General features: G+C 33.9%; 1 protein-coding gene and 1 non-coding gene across 2 annotated transcripts in view; one reads left to right on the plus strand and one right to left on the minus strand.

Moving 5' to 3' along the window:
• The first annotated feature begins 3529 nt into the window (after positions 1 to 3529).
• On the plus strand, positions 3530 to 3611 carry Trnas-aga (transfer RNA serine (anticodon AGA)). The gene has a single exon. It is a non-coding gene; the product is annotated as a tRNA-Ser (tRNA).
• A 16770-nt stretch (positions 3612 to 20381) lies between these two features.
• The window catches only part of LOC129231188 (A disintegrin and metalloproteinase with thrombospondin motifs 9-like), a 179464-nt gene continuing 177580 nt past the window's right edge, over positions 20382 to 22265 (minus strand). Inside the window, exons 33-34 of the mRNA XM_054865435.1 lie at positions 21932 to 22033; positions 20382 to 20578 (exon numbers count right to left, since the gene is read on the minus strand). Coding sequence (XP_054721410.1) covers positions 21938 to 22033 — 96 coding nt within the window. The 3' untranslated portion in view covers positions 20382 to 20578; positions 21932 to 21937. The remainder of the gene's footprint in view (positions 20579 to 21931; positions 22034 to 22265) is intronic.

Consider the following 22265-nt stretch of genomic DNA (forward strand, 5'->3'; position numbering starts at 1 on the left):
GTCCCCATCGTCCTGGATAAATATTTTAATTCCGTTGTTGCAACTGCCCTTGCAATGCAAGCTTGCGACAGAATAGTCTAACGATGATTTTCTACAAGTGACCTCCTGGTCACTTGTAGAAAAGCAATCTGTCAAAATCATCTTCCAGATTCCGTCAGAAGCAACATCCGATTCCGAGAGTTCCCTCCCCCCCCCCAGCACGAGTTAATCATTCCTCCTTTCCCAAACCCCCGATCCGGTACTTCACCATTAAGTTCCGAGCTACAGGTTATCTTGGTAGTACGGCAGAGTTAGAGATCAGTCTTGATGATTTCAGCTACTTTGATAAATGATCTGTAACGGAACTCATTGAGGGACTTTTCTGTGGCTAGAGCACCATATCATGAGAGATAGATATCCCCAGCAGCCTCAATGGACTCTGGGGAAGAAGAACTGTTGATATATACCTTAGATACATGTTGTATGATTTTAGATTTCTGGCAGAATGTTGTGATCAGTTGAGGATTTGGCTATCAAGAGGACAACCAGGAGGACTTCCTCTCAAACGATAGCTACCGAAGAATTTTGCCATCTGATGATAGCCGTCTTCGCAATATCATCGACAACATCACCTAAAGCTCGGAGCGTATTTGTCTTGTTTTCAAGCATCTTCATCATTAGCAGATTGGTCAGCTGACTGTTATTATGAAAGTTGGACAGAAACCTTCTTGTTTGACCGTCGTTTCAATTTTCTAACTGACGTTGATGTCCATATGGTTTATACAATCGTCTCTTTTTGCCTAACAGTTTTGTAGACTAGGTATCCTCAATAACAACAAATTCAAGTTTAATTAAATCAATGTCGTTATCAATTTCCTTAAACAGTATGTATAGTGTTGATTTTCTGCACGTTTTCAGTCCACCAATTCATACTGAATATACGTAATTTTGCAAATCTTCGTCCGATTCCTTGGTAAAGGGCTGTGTGTCCATAAATAATGTCACACTTTTTTCCAACATTTTTAACCCTCTACCTTCCCCCCTTCCCTTTGTCACAAAGTTCGTTTTACAAACTACTTTTCATAAACATATTCGTATTAAAAAATGCTTGATGTCACACTTCTTACTCTTTCCTTCCCCCTTGTCACAAAGTCGCAATTTCACGATCCCCCTCTCTTCACACCTTTAACATCATTTGTGTTGTAGTAATCCAGAAATACTTCTTTATTGTCCATCAGGATTGTCGAATTCTTTGAAGAAAGAGGAAGTGCGCGATCCTTTCGAGTCGGTTTGAAATTTGTGAATGGCAAGTGTTCCAATTTTCCCATTGCCATGAAAGTGCGTGTTTGAAATTCTGTAGCTTTTGATTGGTTGAATAAAATATAGCAAACTAGCATATCAAATTGAAGGAAATTTAAAGCTCTACAACTTTTTCATTGAAACTTTTCATGAATACTGGTCCTGGCTGGCACTAGGAGTAAATGTTTGACAAAAAGAGAATTTTTCCGAAAATCTTCGGTTTTTCATAGCATATGCCTAGAAAATTATTGGAAATTTGACAAATATGTGTAGAAACAGTTTCATAGTATCTTTATTTAGCTTGAACTTTTATTTTAAACGCATTTTTTCCACCGTTTCCGACATTTTCTCGGAAAACCCAAAAATTTCTTCCCCCCTCCCTCCCACCTTTAGCTCACCCCCCCCCCCAGGGTCGGGGACTTTTAGCATGTTTACTTACTAACTACCCCTAACAATATTCTGAAGTATTATCGCATATTCCATGCACGCTACAATGTGTTCATTGACTGGACTAGGAGAGTGTTGTACTTTGGGGTGCTTGTACCTTGGGATACTGCTAATTTCTAAGAACCTATTTTTAGCAGCCATGTTTTTTTGTAATCTTTATAACCTTCACCACTGAATGGTGCCATAGTTACAATCAGCGTCAAAAGAGTAAAACTGATGGTTTTGTGAGAGAAAGAAAATTTCATGACTCCAAAGTGAATATTTTCTTCATTTTTATTTCATTTTCTACCTGTGTATTTGTAAAACTAATCAACTTACTTTTACTTTGCTAGAAGAGAGAAGTACTTGAAATGTTTTGGTTATGAGAAAATAATGATAGAGTTCACCTAGATTGACCACTATTTTGGGTTTTCTTAAACCACGTGGTGATTGTACCTCGGGACAACCAAACCTATTGTACCTTAGGACGCGTCCCAAGGTGCAACATGTGCATGGTTTTTAATAATTAAGACATGCTTAGGAACATGGAAAAACGTTCTAAACTGATGTAGTCTTTTAAACACATTTAATGTTAGATAATAATTCATTATTTCATTATTTATGATTTATTATTCATAATTTAATTTATTGCCATTAATTTTTTTTTTTTTTTTTTGGTTTTTTGATGCAAAATTGATTCAAATATATGGCTGTTTCTTGAATCATGGAGAGCTTCCCATGGTGCAACAGGATGTATCCCAAGGTACACTAGGATGTTGTACCTAGGGACAATTTGGAGCTCTTACTTTAAATGGCTGGCAATATTTTATTTACAAATTGTTCTGAATTAAAAAAAAAAAAAATAAATAAATAAATTTCGGAGAAATATGTTGAGGCATTTTAATGGGATTTTTAGATCGCAGATCTGCGCAGTTTCAGCTCATTATTTGGAAACCGTGTTCGGTTATTATGATCATTCTTATTTGCTTTGAAAATATTAATCTCATCATCAAATATATAGCTAATTAAAACTTTCGTATTAGATACAGAAGGTAATGACTTTAAGCGTTACGATGAATTGCAATTAGCTTTTAGATTGGCGAGATTATATAATGCTCGCAAGCAACGTTTGGCCCGTGGGCCATAGCTTGGAGACCCCTGATCTAAATGAATCAAATTTTCCTTAATTTGTTTTACCACCAATGAACGTTCAGGAATAAAAACAGAAATAGCTGCAATACTTGCCGCTAGATGACGCCACTAAAATTCCAACACAAGTTCAGTAATTCTACATATTCTAATGCAAAATGCACCTAATGGATATTATGTGAATATTTTTAGACAAACTCTGCAAAAGTTGTTAAAAACCGTTATTCAATCCCGTATGGGACATATTTTCTTTTTCTGTAGCTGAGAGATTTACAAAATTTTGTCCTCGTCGAAAGTCATTCTTAAAATTCTTAGTCGACACATTATATTTCGGCAACCTTCTCTGTCAATAGTATTTACGGTATTTATGTATCAGTTTCCTAAATTCCTCACGTAGTCAAACTGATAAAATTTTCACCTGACGAAATCATGTAATTCAATGACTCATTGGAAAGAGGAATCAAGAGGATGTAATTTGGCTAATAAAATGAGGTAACTTTAAAATGCACTTGTAATAGAAATTTATGGATAATAAGAGTGAAAAAATAACGGAAAGCATTTCTAAAAAGAGACACCAGGCAGACAAATATGTAAAAATCAAAAATCCAAAACTTGTTTTTAACGAAATTAAAACTTAACTTAAATTTTTATTATTAGTTTAAACCTTCAGCGACAAGCAGTCGTGGCCGAGTGGTTAAGGCGATGGACTAGAAATCCATTGGGATCTTCCCGCGTAGGTTCGAATCCTACCGACTGCGCAGTACAGTGAGATGTCACATTTTTGCTAAGGAAGTGTAGTGAAATGTCACATTTTTGCTAAGGAAGTGTAGTGAAATGTCACATTTTTGCTAAGGAAGTGTAGTGAGATGTCACATTTTTGCTAAGGTCTTTGGGATATAGGAATTTTTTTTCATTACACTTTCAATTCGAGCAAATCGGCACGGGTTGCCGTTGTTCAAATTGTATGAAACTTTTTTTCACAATTTCTCAGTTTACTTTCAAAACGAATTATATCTAGTTTTCGTTTTGCCAAAAAAAAAAAAAAAATGTAAAAAAAAAAAAAAAGTTTCACGCACAAACGCTAACTGTTAGAATTTCGAATTTCTAACAAGTGACTCTTGGCATCAGTCGAGGAATTTTTCTCCAATTTTACCAGACCTAAATTGCAATTTTATTTTGAATAATTGGTGTAAAACAGTGGATATCATCATTTTTGCAAAATAACACGCATTTTCTAAAGAAATAAACTTTATTAGATTGAAACAAAATATTCAACATGTTTTAATGTTTTCTTTTCTTTTTTTTTTACTCTACTTTATTCCTTCCTTCCTACTTTCGTTGTTTCTATTCATTAAACATTTGAAAAAAAAGGACCTTCGATCCAATTAAGTATGAACAATGAAACCACACAAGCCGATTCAAATAACAACGTTGTAGGTATTAATATTAATAGATCACAATTTTTATCACAATTATATAATCAACATTTTTATCGCAACTAATCACAATTTAATCATTATTTAACCACAATTTTATAGTAATATTAATTTAGTGATGACAATTTGAGGGCTCACTTGCCTAACTGATAACAGACTTGCGCAAGGTGCTGCGATCTCTTAATGCGGACAGGTATCACGCTTGATTGGAAATGCTCACCCAGTGCTTCGCTCCGCTATTTTAGTTGTGAACTACTTTTGAATTAGGAAGAGGCAAATTCAAATTTGGTTCTGTGCCCTTTTGATATGAAAGTGAATGTGTGGGAACCGGCAAATAAGGAATAAGTTCCACTTTGCTGTAAAAGACCTGGCGAGAAATAAAGGGATGGATATACAGTCGAGTACCGACTTACGCGAGGGGTGCGTTCCAAGACTCCTCGCGTTAGTCGAAATTTCGCGTTGTCGAAAAATGTATATAATTCATTTAGAAACATACTAAATCCTTTTAGACATTTGTAAACACCCCCGAAACTGCTTTAATGCATGCATCAACTATACATTACAGTTTCTTACACTAAGAATTGAACTGTTGCTGTATTAAAATCAAAAAAAAAAAAAAAAAATTGAATTTTGACGTCTTGAATTCAAATTCTGTTTTTCGCAATCACGAGTGTGTGTATGTAGGCGTGTGTGTTTGTGTGTGGGGGTATGTGTTTGTGTGTAGGAGTTATGTGTATGTGTGTGTAGGCATGTGTATTTGTGTCTGTGTGCTGGCATAAGTGTGTGGGTAGTTGTGTGTATGAATGTGTGTGTGTGGGGGGGGGGTATGTGCATGTGTGTGTAGGCATATATGTTTGTGTCTGTGTGCAGGCATGAATGTGTGAGTAGTTGTGTGTATGTGTGTGTAAGATTTTGTGTGTATATGTGTGGATGTCTGTATGTGTGCATGTGTTTGTGTGCGTGTGTAGTTGGGTATGTATGCGCGTGTATGTGTTTGTATGTGTGTGTGTATGTGTGTGTATGTTTTTGTGTGTGTATGTGTTTGTGTGTAGGTGTATGTGTGTGTGTAGTTGTGTATGTATGCGCGTGTGTGTAGGACATTGATGTAACCTGGAGACGGCTTTCGCTATAGGAGCAGCATCGTGAGGAGCCCGTCGATGGTGATGGTGCGGAGGGTGACGGTGGGAAAAATCGAAAGTTGCCAAAAACAGTCAAATGAGAACAATAAGCAATCGTGATTGCGCAAAAAAAAAAGCTGTTTTGTTCAACATAAAATACTTTGAGATGCACAAAATAAATGATCGATGAGAGGGAAAGACATAAAATAAAACAACACGGTACGCACAGTATGTAGTAATAATAAAATACTGCTAGTTAAAAATAGAAGATGATGATTTATGCTCCATGATCAGAGTGTTATTCTTATCTAGTATAGTTTAAAATACGGTTGCTTCGCCTTGTCTTTTATAACGTTTCCATTTATGGGGCAACTGCCCCTCTTCCTGATCTCTTTAAACCACAGTGCAAGATCTGCTTCCATTTTTATAGTAGTACTTACTTTGCTTAGACTCTGCACGCTTTAATATTGAAACTAAGTTGTGAACTTTTACGGATATCTTTTTGTTTTGCCTTTTAATGGGATCGTTTCCAAAATTTTAAAAGTATCTTTCTCTGAAAAAGCATGCTTAAAAACATAGGATCTGACCATTTTTTAAATAATTTATTTATTTAAGTTTAATATTAAAAAAAAAATACTTAAATCGGAACGCTTTCACTGTTTACAGCTTCTGCCGATGACATCACAAGTGATGAAATGCCATTCAGTGTTGCCATTCACAGTGCAAAATATTTAATTCGCATCTTTAATCTCGTGTATTGGCAACGATATGGTTAATAGCAAGCGTAGAGCGCAATATTTAATTTGCTTCTTGATTATCATAACGTGGAAACGTGGTAGAAAGATGCGTCAAAGTGCATCATTTGTGATGCACTTCATCAAGACCACGATCCTTGTTTGAAAAGTCGGACATTTAAAAAAATTAATTAAAACAAAAAACTGTTGGGGAAATGAAAGTATTTTCTGGCTCCTTGTTATTAATATTTTTTTTTTTTTGCTCATTCTATCCACTTCAATGACTAAAAGTAGTACTGAAGCACCGTTTATACGTTTCTCTTTTATACGTTTTTATCAATTATACGTTTTTAAAATTGGTCCCTAAAAACTCTAATGCACATTAACCTGTACCTATTATACGTTTTTTCGTTTGTAAGCTTTTTTCATATAGTCCCTTCAAAAACGTATAAACGGTGCTTCACTACTTTTGAGTGACGGAAACCACCCCATTGTATGTCGTATAGAAGAGTCAATCACACTCATTGCGTTGCTACCGTCGACATTTTGTAGATGTTGAAGCATATCGAGAATCTTAACCTTTTTTTTTTGTCAAACTTTCTTTTTTTCCCCATCTTCATACTTTAGATGAAACAGCGCACAAAGGTGCCATTATATTTTATCAACTTTAATGTTTAGAAAGAAACAAAAACAAATGAAAGATGCTGAGCTGTTATTTCATGCATTAACGATGCTATCCGTAGACTAGTTTGATGTGGGAACTTTTTGTCAGTGATGCTAAAGGGATGTAATAACATTCACGAAATCAATATTTAATTGTAAATAACGAAGTCGATACTTTCTTCTGAAAAAATTCGTGTTGTGAACAATTAATTCGCATCAGCTCTAAAATTCGTTACTCGTGAAAAATTCGCGTTATAGCCATTTCGCGTAAGCTGAATCGCGTTGTAGCGGGAGTCGACTGTACATCGTTCCGGTGGTAAAACCAATGTTTAACACATTTTTTAACAATAGATATAAACCGCTTCGAGAAGAAAGAAATTCATGGGTCGATAGGGCTTATGTTTAAGATTCTGAAAACGAAAAAAAAAAAAAAACATGTTTTTCCAAAAGTGGATAGAATCCGTTTTAAAAGTAAACTCCTAAATTATTTTGTCATAGAAGGAAAAATATAAAAGGGTGTGCGACTTGAAACATCGACCTTTTTTTGAGGGGGGGGGGGGACACCCTACTGTGCACCCCTGCAGGGCCGTCCGAAGAGTTGACAGCTCCAGGGGCGAAAGTTTCCTGGCGCCCCTTACCCCCTTTACGCACAAAAAAAATCAAGTTAATTATAACATCATTTAATAATATGCGTGAACGCGTCATATTTGAATTTTTTACGTATTAATGAACCGAAAAATCAGAGGGCTATGCATAATACAAACTAACACATAAGCACTGAATCTGTTTCTAATATATGTGAAACATTAATGCGCCAAAAACTTTTCGAAAAATGGAAATATTAAAAATCCAAATATTTATCTAGTAAAATGTTATTCCGCTAGACAAAAAACAATTAAAACTGAATTGGTTTTTCATATTGATCAAACTAAGAACACGAATAAATAATTTGCTGATTATAAATGGAAAATGTATTTATCGAAATAAACTACATCCAAAATTTAATTTCGATCTGGACTCATCCAATGATTCTTTTCAAGAGTTTTTTGGTTTTACTTGTACCAACTTAATACCAGTTTTCATATATGTTAAAAACAAAGATGTTATTCTTTTGCATCAAATATTTGTAAGTTTTAGGGAGAAGCCCACAAATACTCAGCAAGCAACATCGTAAATCGCGCAGAATTTCGTTTTTGGAGCTCTAATTTCGAAAAATCACTGGCTCTAATATTATATGGCCTTACAAATTCCGTTTTAAGATTTGAGTATAAGAAAATATTCGTGCAAGGGCCCCCATGCCGCCTTTCTTTAATATTACAAGCACTGGGTTTTTTAAACGACACTTACAAAAAATTTAAGCGGAACAGCCCCTGAATGTAAAAGATTGCTTAAATTATTTGGACCATAATTTTGAACAATTTTCCTGGAAAAATGCTCAAGACCCTCCTATCCATCATAAAATCTTCAAAGTTTGTCTAAAGTTTCGTTTTTGGAAATTCAATTTCGAAAACTTGCAGGGGGAGATGGAATTGATTTCAATCTATTTTAAAAAAATAATCGATCGGAAACAGTCTCTGAGCTCCCTCCCTTAACCTAACGTCAATAAACATGGCCTATATCGCGTGTGTATACGTTAATCGTTAACGTATACACACGCGAAATATCCATTTTGGCGATTCCCGAGTTAGTTAGAACGAGTTTTCTCGTGACGTCTGTATGTACGTATGTGCGTATGTATGTCGCATAACTCAAGAATGGTATGTCCTAGAAAGTTGAAATTTGGTACGTAGACTCCTAGTGGAGTCTAGTTGTGCACCTCACCTTTTGGTTGCAATCGGGTGTTTCTAAGGGGGTTTTTTTGCCCTTAATTTCGATGTAAACTCAAGTGGTGTTACAATTCGGCGGACACTTGGCGATATATCGCCAGTCTTTTGGCCGCCAAGTTTTGTCGCCATTGTACATGTGTTAACATTTTACATGTTTTGAAGGAAATATGCTAATTATTTAATTATTTAACGTTAAATATTGGATATGTTCTTTTTTTGATTGATTTAGGTGATGGATATGTGTCTTTTTGCATGAACTAGTATGTTCCCTTTTGCCTGGACAATTTGTTTTCTGAATTTATTTTGCAACCCCCCCCCCCCAAAAAAAATACAAAATGATATGCAGCCTGGTAGTCTCAATTTCAAATCCAATCTGTTGCAATAGTTGTAAATATCACTAGCTGGTGACTTAAAACCGATGTTAAACTCGCAAAATATTCTACAAATCATAGACTTTCTTACTTGCAATGTTATATCCATTTAACAGGAGTTGTTATATAACTTGAAAAGTTTTGTAATATTAAAATCAGAATACAAATAAATTCCTTTCGGCTTTTTGCGATTATAATGACTTCCTCATCATTCCAGCTTTTTCAAAAACTCTCGAACATAATTCCCCCCCCCCCCACACAGATTTTCTACTAGTTCGATCACCACCACGATTATCCTATAGACTTTGATTTATAATTAACTTTTTAGCTATATTACTTAACCTTGTTGGGGTTTCAATTGAGTAAGGTAAAAAAGAAACACTGTGTGGAATTATTTTTCCGTTACTGTTGAAAATACAAATGCAAATACAAATGTGACGACCAGCAACAGGCTCTGGGCCCAGCTAGGCTGGTCCTAGTCAATTAATTAGTCCCCAATGAAGATCAATGGCCCTCTTAAAGCTATCCATTCCCTTGCTCATTACCGCCTCTTCCGGTAAGCTATTCCAAGTGCCCACGACCTACTAAAATAGGTCTTACTAAACTCCTATATAAAGGCAGAAGAACTTTCTTAGATTTGTTTGAAATAGATCCATTGATAAACCCAAGCATTTTGTTGCCTTTGTTACTAGCAATACTGCACTGTTGACTAAACTTGAAGTCCTGATTAATAAAGATACCCAGATCCATAACATTTTCTGCCTGATTTATGACTGAACCCTGTAAACGATATCTCATACGTTTATTTCCATGACCTAAGTGTAGCACTTGACATTTCCCTACATTAACTGCCATACCCCATTTATCTGCCCACTTAGTAATATGATCTAAATCCTCTTGCAGCTGTTTTACTTGTTCTTCATTTTCGACAATCCCCATAACTTTTACATCGTCCGCAAAACAATTCATGCTTCCAGAAATATTTTCATTGATGTCATTCATAAATATAATAAACAAAAGAGGCCCTAAAACTGATCCCTGAGGAACTCCACTTGAAACATCACTCCAATTAGAATGATTTCCTCTCACAACTACTCTTCGCTTCCTACCAGTAAGCCAATTTCTAACCCAAAGTAAAGTTTTTCCTCCTATTCCTATGTCAGCTAACTTGCTGAGAAGAGCAACATGCGGTACCTTGTCAAAAGCTTTTTGAAAATCAATATAAACAACATCCACACATGTTTTGTTACCTAAAGCTGAGGTAACCTTTTCGTAGAAATGCAATAAATTAGTAGTACAGGATTTACCTTTCCTGAAACCATACTGCAAACTAGTCAACAGACTATTAGTCTCTAAGAACTTCATGATCTTAATTTTGATCAAAGTTTCGAAAATCTTACAAATCACCGAAGTCAAACTTACAGGTCTATAATTCCCAGCAATACCTTTAGACCCCTTCTTGAAGAGTGGCGTTATGTTAGCCAGCTTCCAGTCCTCTGGCACCGTCCCCGAGTTATAAGAAGCATTGAAAATATTCAAAATAACATCCACTAATTCCTCTGCAAATTCAACTAAAATTTTTGGATAAATATTATCCGGACCCGGAGCTTTAGTTGCTTTAATCTTTTTCAAATGAAATAAAACCTCCTCCCTGGAAAATAAAAAATCCTCAAGCTGTATAATAGCTTGTGTCTTGTTAGTGTCAACTGTTGAGATACAGTTATCATTAAACACACTGAAAAAAAAGTTATTTAGAACATTTGCAATATCCCTATCGTTTTGGATTAAATTTCCATACTCATCAACCAAAGGCCCAATTTGACTGTTTCGAGCTTTCCCAGAATTAGCGTATGCAAAAAACCTCTTAGGGTTCCCATCAATGTCATCTGCCAGCCTTTGCTCCAATTCCCTTTTCTGAATCCGTACCAAATACTTAAAATTTCGCCTTGCTTTACCATACTGGAGCCTCTCCGCACTCTGACCAGTTTCTTTAAACTGGCAAAAAGTGGCTTGCTTATAATTAAGAGCTTCTTTAGTCTCCCTGGAGACCCACATGGGCCAAATTTTGGTACTAACACCTTTTCTCCTAAATGGAACATAGTCCCCAACCGTTTTAGCAAGTTTATCTTTAAATTCCGTCCACTGCTGATCTACGTCGCTATTTTCCAATCCTGACGAAAAAACCTCTTTCAAGCTCTGCCTAAGTGCAACAAAATCAGTGTTTCTGAAATTGGGCACAAACCTAAAATTATCATCTTTGCACACTTCAAATTTAACCCGGAACCTAATGCTGTTATGATCACTATCTCCAATATGCTCCCCTATACACAACCCCTGAACAAAACTACCTATGTCACAAAAAACTAGATCCAAAATCGCCTCCTCTCGAGTTCCCTGAGTTACAACTTGATCTAAGAAACAGTCACCAATTACTTTTAAAAATTCCTCTTCTTTGCCATTACCAGGATAAAAATTATTCCAATCAATACCCGGAAAATTGAAATCCCCCATTATGATAACGGATCCCATACTGGACATGTCACTAATAATACGGTACATCTGTTCATCTTGTCCCTGGTTTGAATTAGGTGGTCTATAAATGTTTCCAAAGCGTAGCTTTTTGCCCTTACTGCTCATCAACTCCAGCCAAACCATATCAATATCAGTAGGCTTATCATTTATGACCAATTCATTGCAAATAAAATTGTCTCTAACATAAAATAAAACCCCACCACCTCTTTTACCTACTCTATCCTGTCTGAACAAATTATACCCAGCAATATGTAATAACTCTGCATCAGAATCGGTAGCCCATGTCTCTGTAATTCCAATAACACCCAACTTCTCATCCATAACTATGCTTTTCAATTCATCCATCTTGTTCCTAATACTGCGAGCATTGGTATAGAAAACTTTAAGCATGCCTAAGTTGCTTTTATTTAACACCCTGAAATTTCCTAAATTACAATTGTTAACATTACTACTCTTGTTCGTCACTTTATTTCCATTTCTAGCAATACCCAAAAAAATTTCATTCTCTCGATACCTGATGCTTGAACTATACCCCCCATTCCAACTTAGTTTTTTAACTCCGAAGCCCCTAAAATTAATCCACTAACCATTTTGACCCCTGTAGAGCTCAGATGCAGGCCATCCCTAGCAATCCAATCCCGTTTACAATGACTCCATACATCAATGAACCTGATACTGCGCTTTTCGCAAATTGACTTCAGTTGCAAGTTCATACACCTCGCACGTTGATTTAGCCAGCTCTTATACACTCCATACCAGGGAAGCAAACCAACCACTTGGACATTCGTCGAAAAGCTGGTTGCTTTATCCAACAGGGATTCCCATTCCCTAGAAAACTCCTCATTTTTACTGTGGCCTACATCATCTGTTTCCACCCACAAAGTAACCATATCTTCATGCTATAGTTAACATTGAATCCATGTGCATTGTACGAGTCACAATCACATGACCAAACTACAGCTGCCCAATGGCTGAAGTGGAGTTTTTTTCCTTGTTTAGGACACATGTACGGATATGTTCTTTTATGTACTGAACGTCAATTTTCAAAGTTCTAAAATAATAGAATCTGATTTTTTTTTTGAGGTGACACCAACTACACTTCCGTAAAAGGAATGAGGCTGACAAATAAAAAATTTTGGAAAAAAAAATAGAACCGACTTCAAAATTGCTCTAAAAAGTGAAAAATAATTTTATTCTTTAAACACCATCGATAATGCTTTTAAACATAATTTTTGAAGTTGACGCAAAAACTAAACGTAAAATCCAGTGTAACCATGCTTCGTTCATATTTTTTTCAGAAAAGCATCCAAAGTTACGAACGAAACATTTATATCGTTATTCAAATATGTTGTCATCAATGCATAAATTATGTGATAGTGAAGAAACTGGGCCTGGTTAAATTTATAGTTGTAGTTGAGTTATGACTGTGAATGATTTGATCTATCGTTTTTGCACCAATTTCAAAAATTATGTTTAAAAGCATTATCGATGGTGTTTAAAGAATAAAATTATTTTTCACTTTTTAGAGCAATTTTGAAGTTGGTTCTATTTTTTTTTCAAAATTTTTTTATTTCATTCTTTTTAGTGTAAATGTAGATATTTCAGTAAAAGTAAGAAGTTACCTAGTAAGAAGTTCGGCTCTATATCACTGTATTGCTTTAGAAAAGCCTTTATTCAAAATTATCATTACAATTACTATTAATGTTATATGGCACCAAACTTTTATAACAATGAATTTCATATTGTCGCGTAGATGAAGATAGCGAAAGCCAAATGAAACGAATACTCGTTAGTCTCAACTCGAGATCTTTATTCAGAACCACGAATGAACGTTACATCTCCTTATATACAACTTGAGAAAGTGCTGGAACTTTCCAGACTTGGAAAGATACAGAAATTAATAGAACATTCGAGAAAATACGGGAAACAGTAGAAACGAAATTTTAGTAAAATTCACTTTGTCCTAGTCGGGATTTGAACCCGGGTCGATCGTGTGGGAGGCGAGAATTCTACCACTGAGCCACCGTTATCCACGGATGAAAAGTGCGAACTTCGCTACAATATCATTTTAATCATTTAATAGGGAAATTGCATAAAATGTACTGTTTTTTGCCCATAACTTTTTTTCTAAAGAACAAATATGGTCAAACAAAGTAATGGGACCTAAGTTGAGCCATCCCCTATCCATTAAAAAAAGAATCATCAAAATCGGTTCACTAGGTGAGACGCTATGAGTGGACAAACAAAAAAAAAAAAAACATACATACGGTATGAACTGATAACCGCCTCCTTTTTGAAGTCGGTTAAAAAATCAGTCATTACCTCAATTTTGTATTTTTACCCGACTGCGTGTGCGAAACGCAAAGGAGGGTAACGTGTTTATGAGTATTGATCAGGGTTAAAAAAATGCTGGGCAGTTTTTATTTCATATTTTTAAGTGTGCGTTATGAAGTACTCATATATTTTTATTCGAACCCTATAGCTAGATAGATGTCCTCTGAATACCATGCCAAACACAATTCACTTATATTTTTCACCATAAGTTTTTGATTACCGTCAATTATGTTGGAAAACTACTTAAAATGATGAAATATGAAAGGTCATCTCGTTTGAAACTTTTCCGCGAGAATGCATCAATTTTCTTTCATCAAAGAGAGACTTAATTTGAAATTATTGCTTGAACTAAACAATGGCCTCACTTTACCACACTAGCTATAAGTTGTCATTTTTTTTCTAAAGCGTGAGTATTAAATTTCATGGTTATCAATCTTAAGTAGTTTCCGATTTTGTTTGGTTTGGGCACTTCTTTTTAGCCTTCTTTCTCTTAAATGAACAAAAAATAAATGAATAAAAAATAAGGAAAAAACAAAAGGAATTAAGAATGACAAAAATAAGTTCGAAAATGATTTATTCAGTAAGTAGTGGGGTGAGGGAAAAGTGAAATTATTAAGATAAATTGCATTTTTTAAAATCACAAATCGGAAATTTATCCTGAAAATTACAGTACACAAAGAGAATAAAGAAAGCTTTATAATAGAACTGGTTCTGAAATTCAGAGGAGACTGGGGATACTTGATCCCCACTTTAGTTTTCAATTTTTTTTTCTCAGCTGCAAATTATCAGTTTTTTTTTTTATAGTACGTGAACAAAGGTAATTTTTTCCTCTATTTGACGGTATTTTTTTAGTTGAAATTAAACAGATAGTTTTGTAAAATAGTTTTTTTTCAATAATTTCATAATGGGATCATGTATTCCCACATCACAAGGGATACATGATCCTTTCATGGGGGATACTTGATCCCACTGAGAAAATGCATAGACTTTTCATTAGATCACTAATTTATTTATGGATAAATGTTTTCTACACAATGTTTCTAAAAAACTATTTCTAATTTTCTTTATTTAATTATAATAATGTGAACACAAAATAACATTGATTTAAAATCCACTAGGACATTTGTAAAAAAAAAGTACACAACTTAAATGAACTTATGATACTTTTGATCAGTTACTTATTCTCCAGTTTACTTATTCTTCAGTTATGAACATAATATTTTATAAATAAAACTAACATTTTTTTTAAGTAGCGTAATGAAGCTAAAATTACAACAAATAAAAAAAAATAGGATTACAAGCACAAAAATCAAATTATTTGCTTCTTGTCTTGCTATAATAAAATTAAGAGTTTTATCAATTTATCAGTGTACTTATAAAATAGAAAAGAAAACCTAGCATATATTTTCAAAACCTGAAAAGTCAAATGCAAGCAATTCATTTGTTCTAGTTCTTAAAGTTTCGCTCAACCCAACTGGATGTGAGCAGTTAACACATTTTGTCAATTTTTCGGGAAAAATAGATTGATTAAGCATATTACCTTTTCGCTTTAGAAAACTTATTTCAAACTTTATTTCAAACTTTAGAAATCCAACTTTGCATTCTATCCGCTAATGGGTCTATATGATGGGTTTTGTGTTGTAAATCTAATGATAGTAAAATCATTTTTTTCATTCAAACAAAGATTTGAAATCTATTTCAACTTGTTCAAGCTCATTCGGCAGATCAGAACATAATTTATCAGTAGAAGTTAGCTTATGTTTAGATTTTTGAGTAGTTATGTATTTTACAAGTACGAACTGATATTTTAATTCTTTAGCATAGTTACTGCAGTGATTGTTTAAATCTATCACTCATACAATGATAAATTTTTTTACATAGTTTTGGATGTTTAAAGATCAACTAAGTAAACAACAATTATATTGTTTTCATTGTGTATATATTGCCATATTGATACTTGATCCCTGGGATCATGTATCCCTGTAAACGAAGGAATTAAGTATCCCTAATATGCAATTTTTACAAACATATTTGTTCTAATATTAACAATCAGTGGCAATTTGCTAAAAATGTCTCAATTATTAAAAATAGTCTATACTTTAACATTGCACTTCGGTTTTTGTTTTAAGTTGTATATAACGGATAATGTAAACTTCAGGATGCTTTCCTAAAAAAAAAAGAAACCCTTGGCACATTCAGACAATCATTTCTTGAGCTAAAACAAAATGACTGAAAAAAAAGAAAAAGTGTTGCCAGTTTTTATGTACAAATATAACTGTAATATAATTGTTAGGTTTCAAATCTCTACTTAATGATTTTGGTCAATTTTTGGCTGTGGGATCATGTATCTCTAGGGATGAAGTATCCCTAGTCTCCCCTACATTTTCATTTTTTGCAGTAAATTTGTACCCTCAATTAAAATATGAAAATGTTCCCTTGTTATTCTTGCGCCCTCAAACCCGTGCACCCTCTGTTTTTTTTTTTTTTGCGCCCTCGAACCTGCTTTTTTTTCACGCCTTTGGTCTTTTGTGTCTTCACACCTGTGTACCATTTTTTTGTGCCCTCAAAACTGCGATTTCGTTTATTTTCTATTTTTTAATTCCCCCCCCCCCCCGAAACCTGAGCGCCTTAGGTTTTTCTTTACCGCCCTCTTTTTTTCGCATCCTCGAGCCTTTGTGCATTCGGGTGGTTCGTTTTTTTTTCATTTTATTTTATATTCCTCCTCGAAGCTGTTCGCCTCCCCCCCCCCGTTCCTTCAAACCTCTGCGCCTTTGTGTGTGTGTGTTTTATTTTTTGGCGCCCTTTGGGAGTTAAGGTTAGCGTCCTCCTGGGGGACCCAGTGCACCCCTGTTTGGAACCCGAGGTAATGCACTTTGTAGCGGCTTCTTTTTTTTAAATTTCGAATTAGTTGTTTGGTAATTAATTTTTCAAAACATGCACCACATAAATCATGGGAATCATTTTATGGGAATGAAAGATTCCACACTCCCCTTAACATTATTTGCGATTTTAAAGAGCCTTTTTTTTGGGTAAAAGATGAAGTATGTCAAACTTTTCTCAATTAATTAGAAAAGAAGATCTAAAGGTTCTAATTTAGTGAACATCCTAGGTTGATCTCAATTCAAGCATGGAGCCTTAAGATCAAAACGTTACTGGATAACACGAATTTGAAAATTACTTTACAAACGAAAAAAAAAAAGTCCGTTTTGCTACGCTGTGGAACATTTTAGCACCTAGTTGTAAAATTAAGTACAAGTGAGTTTGAATCATGTACTTCAAAGCTTTTAAAAAATAATAATTTTGTTATGCGTATTTTGACTATGCTTTTTCTCTTCAGGTGAAAGCAGGCTTTTTATACTGCAATAATTATAATAACTTTTTTGATTATTCTATTTTCAACGGAAGGGGGGATAGGATTTTAACGCGTAATTTAATCTCATTCTTCAAGCAGACGATTTGAAAACAATATAAGATTGCAAAACACTCTTCATCTTCCGGGGTTGGTGAGTGGGGGACGGACCCCATAACATTTGAAAAAACCAAATAAAACTAAATCCATGAAAATGAACATTTTATTTTTAAGAAAAGACATACATTTACACATGTTTTATAAATAAATCTAAGTTCAATACACGTTTATGCAAACAAACAACTTAGAGATGTGTAACAGTTTGAGTGAACAACCAAATAGCTTTTGATAATGAAATAATACTATTTTTTTGACCATGAGAATATGAATTTAAACGTCAATTCGTAACTAAAAAAAAAATCGTTTAAATGATTTAACACTTTTATTTTAAATAAAAGTCCCATTGCTTAAGCAGGAAAACAAATATTAGACCTCTGGTTGGCATTACTTTGGAAACGCAAATCCTATTAAAGTATAAGCATAATATATACCATAAATAATTAGGGTACGTATTATAGATATAAATAAGGAAATATACTTAATATTAAACTAATTAAGAGATTTTCCTTAATTTTGGATAGTGAAAAAGAACCTTTAAACTTCCAACAAGGATGAATATATATATATATATATATATATATATATATATATATATATATATATATATATATATATATATATATATAATGAATATTATTTATAGACGTACAGATATGCATATTATACCTGTGTATGAAAAATATCAGGCAAACTTTTAAACATTTTTTAAATTTAAAGTTTACTTGCTATCGTAAAAATCTGAAATGTAGATATTAGTTAGACAGAATGTTTCACAGAAAACTGCAAGTATCTGCAAGTTTGAAGCAGTTTCATTAAATACTGGTGACGTAAAGTATTCGATTAGGATTTTTAAAATAATATCTTAAGTTTTAGTCAACCGTAAAGGATTTAGTTTACGTAGGAAATGAAAAACATAATAAACGTAGTTTCAGCTATTATCCCCTCATTTATGCCTGGTTAAAAAAATATACCAAATTCCACCAAAATATTTACATTAGACAATTTCTTAGAGTAGTAGTTTTCTGGATAGTCTTTAGCATCACTTAAGATAATGAGATTGTTTCTTAGAGTTTAAGTTTAGATTTTAATTATGGGATTATATTTCTAAGTAAAAAAATCTATCTCTTAAAGGATACAGTAAAAATTTTTGCACATTCAAAATGTTTTATTTATAATAAATATTTCATTCATCAAATCCATAAGTCAAACATGTAGAAATGTATTTTACAACTAAAAGAGTTAAAAAAGAGAGGAAAAATTGAAAAAAAATCATAGAAATGAGGCATTAAAAAGTGTTTTCGCTGATAATTTCAAGAACTCTGAATTCTTTAATCACAACCGATGATCTAATAGAAAATCTTAAACATATAGTTATTAGACAACTAAAAAACACAATAACAAAAATATACAAAACGGAAAAGAACTCATTTCCAACAGCGCAAAATCTAATCTTTCACTCTTCAAAATAAATAATTGAAAAGCATTTCTTCTCACCCATAAGCAATGACTTGCGCCTCAAATAGCATTACATTGAGCAATAAGATGAAAATGATTTATTGACATGATGCAACGTTTAAAACAACGCATGCTAAAATACTTCTAAAACAACAAAAATGCTAAAAATAAGAGCGAAAATGGCAGTTTGTGGCAGAAATAATAAATACGGTATAAAATAAAGTACATTTTAAGCAACTGATTTTTATGCCACAAGGTACAAACAAAAAACATAAAAGTTTACAATTTTAATAAGTCATTGATGCCAAATTCAAATGTTGAAGCCGAAAGGTGTTTTTAAATAAGAAATTACACAAATAACTTTTATTTGCAGATAAACAAGACGCTGGTACAAAAAAGGAGGGTTTAATTAAGAAACTTAGTAGAATTTTATTTTCGATTTCAACTCATACTTTTTGAATTATTTAGGTAAAACATTTGTGCTCTTAGTAAATATGATGCGTACCGATATTATACTTGAATACTCCTAAACAACATTTTAGAGCTTTAATTACATGAACTTAGGTTTTTTTTTTGCACACCAGAACAAAAAAGCTTCCAAAATATTTTTTATTACATGCCAAAAAAAAACACTTCAAAAAATGTTTGAACTCAAGGATGTTAAGTAGTATTTTATAACTTTAGGATTCATAAAAAGCTGTAATTATTTAGAAGTATAATTTGTAAAAATGATGTTGAACATCATAAAAAAACAAAGGCATCTTTCATTTTAACTCATTAAATTATCTAATTCAACTTTGTAAATTCATTTCATCTAAATTGAACCATTGATTTCAACGTTTGAGCATTTAATTTACTGGTTTGCGTTATAAATTTGCTCTTTTTTCCCCACGTGATATAATATATTGCTTTTCAATAGCACAAGTATTCTGAAAAAAAAAGACCTGATCCTTACTGAATAATAAACTAAAAAAGATAATTTTGAAGGAAATAAAAAAAAACGAAAATTTCATTATCAATAAATTAGGTTTATTGCAAGTTTGTTTCAATAAGATAAACATTGCGCTGAACCGAAAAGTAAATGTTGTTGAAACATTCATTTAAGTACAACAATTTATTTGCTAGTTACATGGAAACCCAAACTTACTTTATTTTGATTCATAGAGCTGAGTTGAAAAATTTTCGTTAAGTATGTTGAAAGAAGGTCCACCAAAGGAAATAAGGTAACCAAAAGTTTCAATTACAAACTTTTCCTTCAAGGATACTGATCTGTTTTGAATTATTTTAGGGACAATGGAATCGGGATTGAATACACTGATACTAAACTATACATAATGAAATAGTATCTAAAAAATGAAACATAAATTATTCAATGTTTACAAAAAGTCTGCTCATCTTTCGAATGAAAATGGATTTCTGAAGATTTTCCTTGTGGCACTAAGAACTTGGCGTTTGTTCATTGGTCCTCACAGCTTGATATCTTCCAGCGTAACAATGAAATGCAGTAGAAGTATTCTTCAGAACAGTATACATTATACAGAGCCTTTAATTTAATTCTTCAATCACAGTCTCGTTGTATAAACTGGCAGTGTTTGGTGGGCTAGCCAGGCTGCTGCCTGCAGTAGCCTTTCGGCTGTGTATGTGCCTCTGATTTCCTGAATGAAGCAAAATGTCAAATATGCAACATGTTAGTCATGGAACACAATCACCTACAGAGGTATGAACACAGCTCTTTGGAAATATCCAGTTTTCATTTTATGGCCCACTGAATGCACATTTCACAAGAGCTGCAAAACAAAATTGTGATTTTAAAAAGTATATAAGTTATAACATAATAAAATTAAATGAAATTCGTTTTCCTTTTAAATTATAGTTTTAGAAATTATAGTTTTAAATTCTCCTCCAGTGATGATATTTTTTTTATTTGCTTACAATAAACTAGCGGGCTTATTTCTGTGATGTTTTAGTTGCTGCAGAAGCAGAGTACTATGCTAAAGGTTCAGTTTGTTTCAAAAGTTGTACCAGGTTGAACAGTTTGGGAGAGATGTCAAGATAATAAGAATGATCTTGTTATTTTGACATCTCTCTCAAATTGATGAGGGGATGATTAGGAGAGATGTCAAGTGAACACAAATTATGCAGTGCCGTTTGGACTTTGGAGTGTACATTATACAATTTAAAAAAAATGTACTGTTTGGGAGAGATGTCAAAAATAAAGGATCAAGAAAGATCTTGACATCTTCAGTAAGTTACCGCCCTATAGCCAGGGCTAAGGCAGAAATACATGAAATACACCGCCAGCTCAGTCAATTCCAGCCGAGGACTGCAGTTTCGTGCTTATTAGCACTCATCAGTCCGGCATAGGACTAACTGAGCTGGAGGCGGAAAACCTCTTAAGGAAGCCAAGAGTGCCAAAACGAGCTGGTAGCTAACATAGAATTAGCAATGACCAGACGAGTGACCGAAGCAATGGATCGGTTCAACTCGAATATTGCAGGCAAGGCAGGTATATTCAATGTTCCCCAATTGAATCCCCAGTCCTCGGCTGGAATTGACTGAGCTGGCGGTGTATTTCATGTATTTCTGCCTTAGCCCTAGCTATAGGGGCGGTAACTTACTGAATATACCTGCCTTGCCTGCAATATTCGAGTTGAACCGATCCATTGCTTCGGTCACTCGTCTGGTCATTGCTAATTCTATGTTAGCTACCAGTTTGTTTGGCACTCTTGGCTTCCTTAAGAGGTTTTCCGCCTCCAGCTCAGTTAGTCCTATGCCGGGCTGATGAGTGCTAATAAGCACGAAACTGCAGTCCTCGGCTGGAATTGACTGAGCTGGCGGTGTATTTCATGTATCTTGACATCTGTCTGAAATTGATGATTAATGATTGGGAGAGATGTATAGATATGTAAAGCTGATAAAAATTGCAGACAAATTATCAGTAAAGGCTTATAAAGGTTAACTAAAAGGGCTTATATTGTTTATAATAATTGCATGAATCAAGAAAGACATATTGCTTTTAGCACTTTATATAAGAACTCATCAAAGTAAAAATTAAAAATGAAGAAGATACTAAATACTTTGTTTAGTTTCGGAGCAGCTCGTGTTTCCGATTTCTTATTATTTATATATAACAAACTCACCTTCTATCATGGAGGAGCCACTTCTAACTGCAATCCCGTACTATTATCAGGAACACATTTTGCACAATATCCTCCACACTTGCCTTGAATAACTTGTCCTCCCTAAAAATAAATCATAATTTTCTATAATGGTTTCTCTGTGGAACGATAGAGTGGCACGAAGTAATTCGAGCCGAAAATGTCTTACGCTACAACATAGCGTCCGACCTGGTATACATCCGACGCATATCTGCCAATTACTCATGTCTTTAATTTACTGGCTCTTAAATGGTAATTTCGGTATCGTTGTTGTTTTTATGATCGCATGAAAGTTTTCCTTAAAAGAAAAACAGCT

This window comes from Uloborus diversus, chromosome 10 (genome assembly GCF_026930045.1).
Source record: "Uloborus diversus isolate 005 chromosome 10, Udiv.v.3.1, whole genome shotgun sequence".
NCBI lineage: Eukaryota > Metazoa > Arthropoda > Arachnida > Araneae > Uloboridae > Uloborus > Uloborus diversus.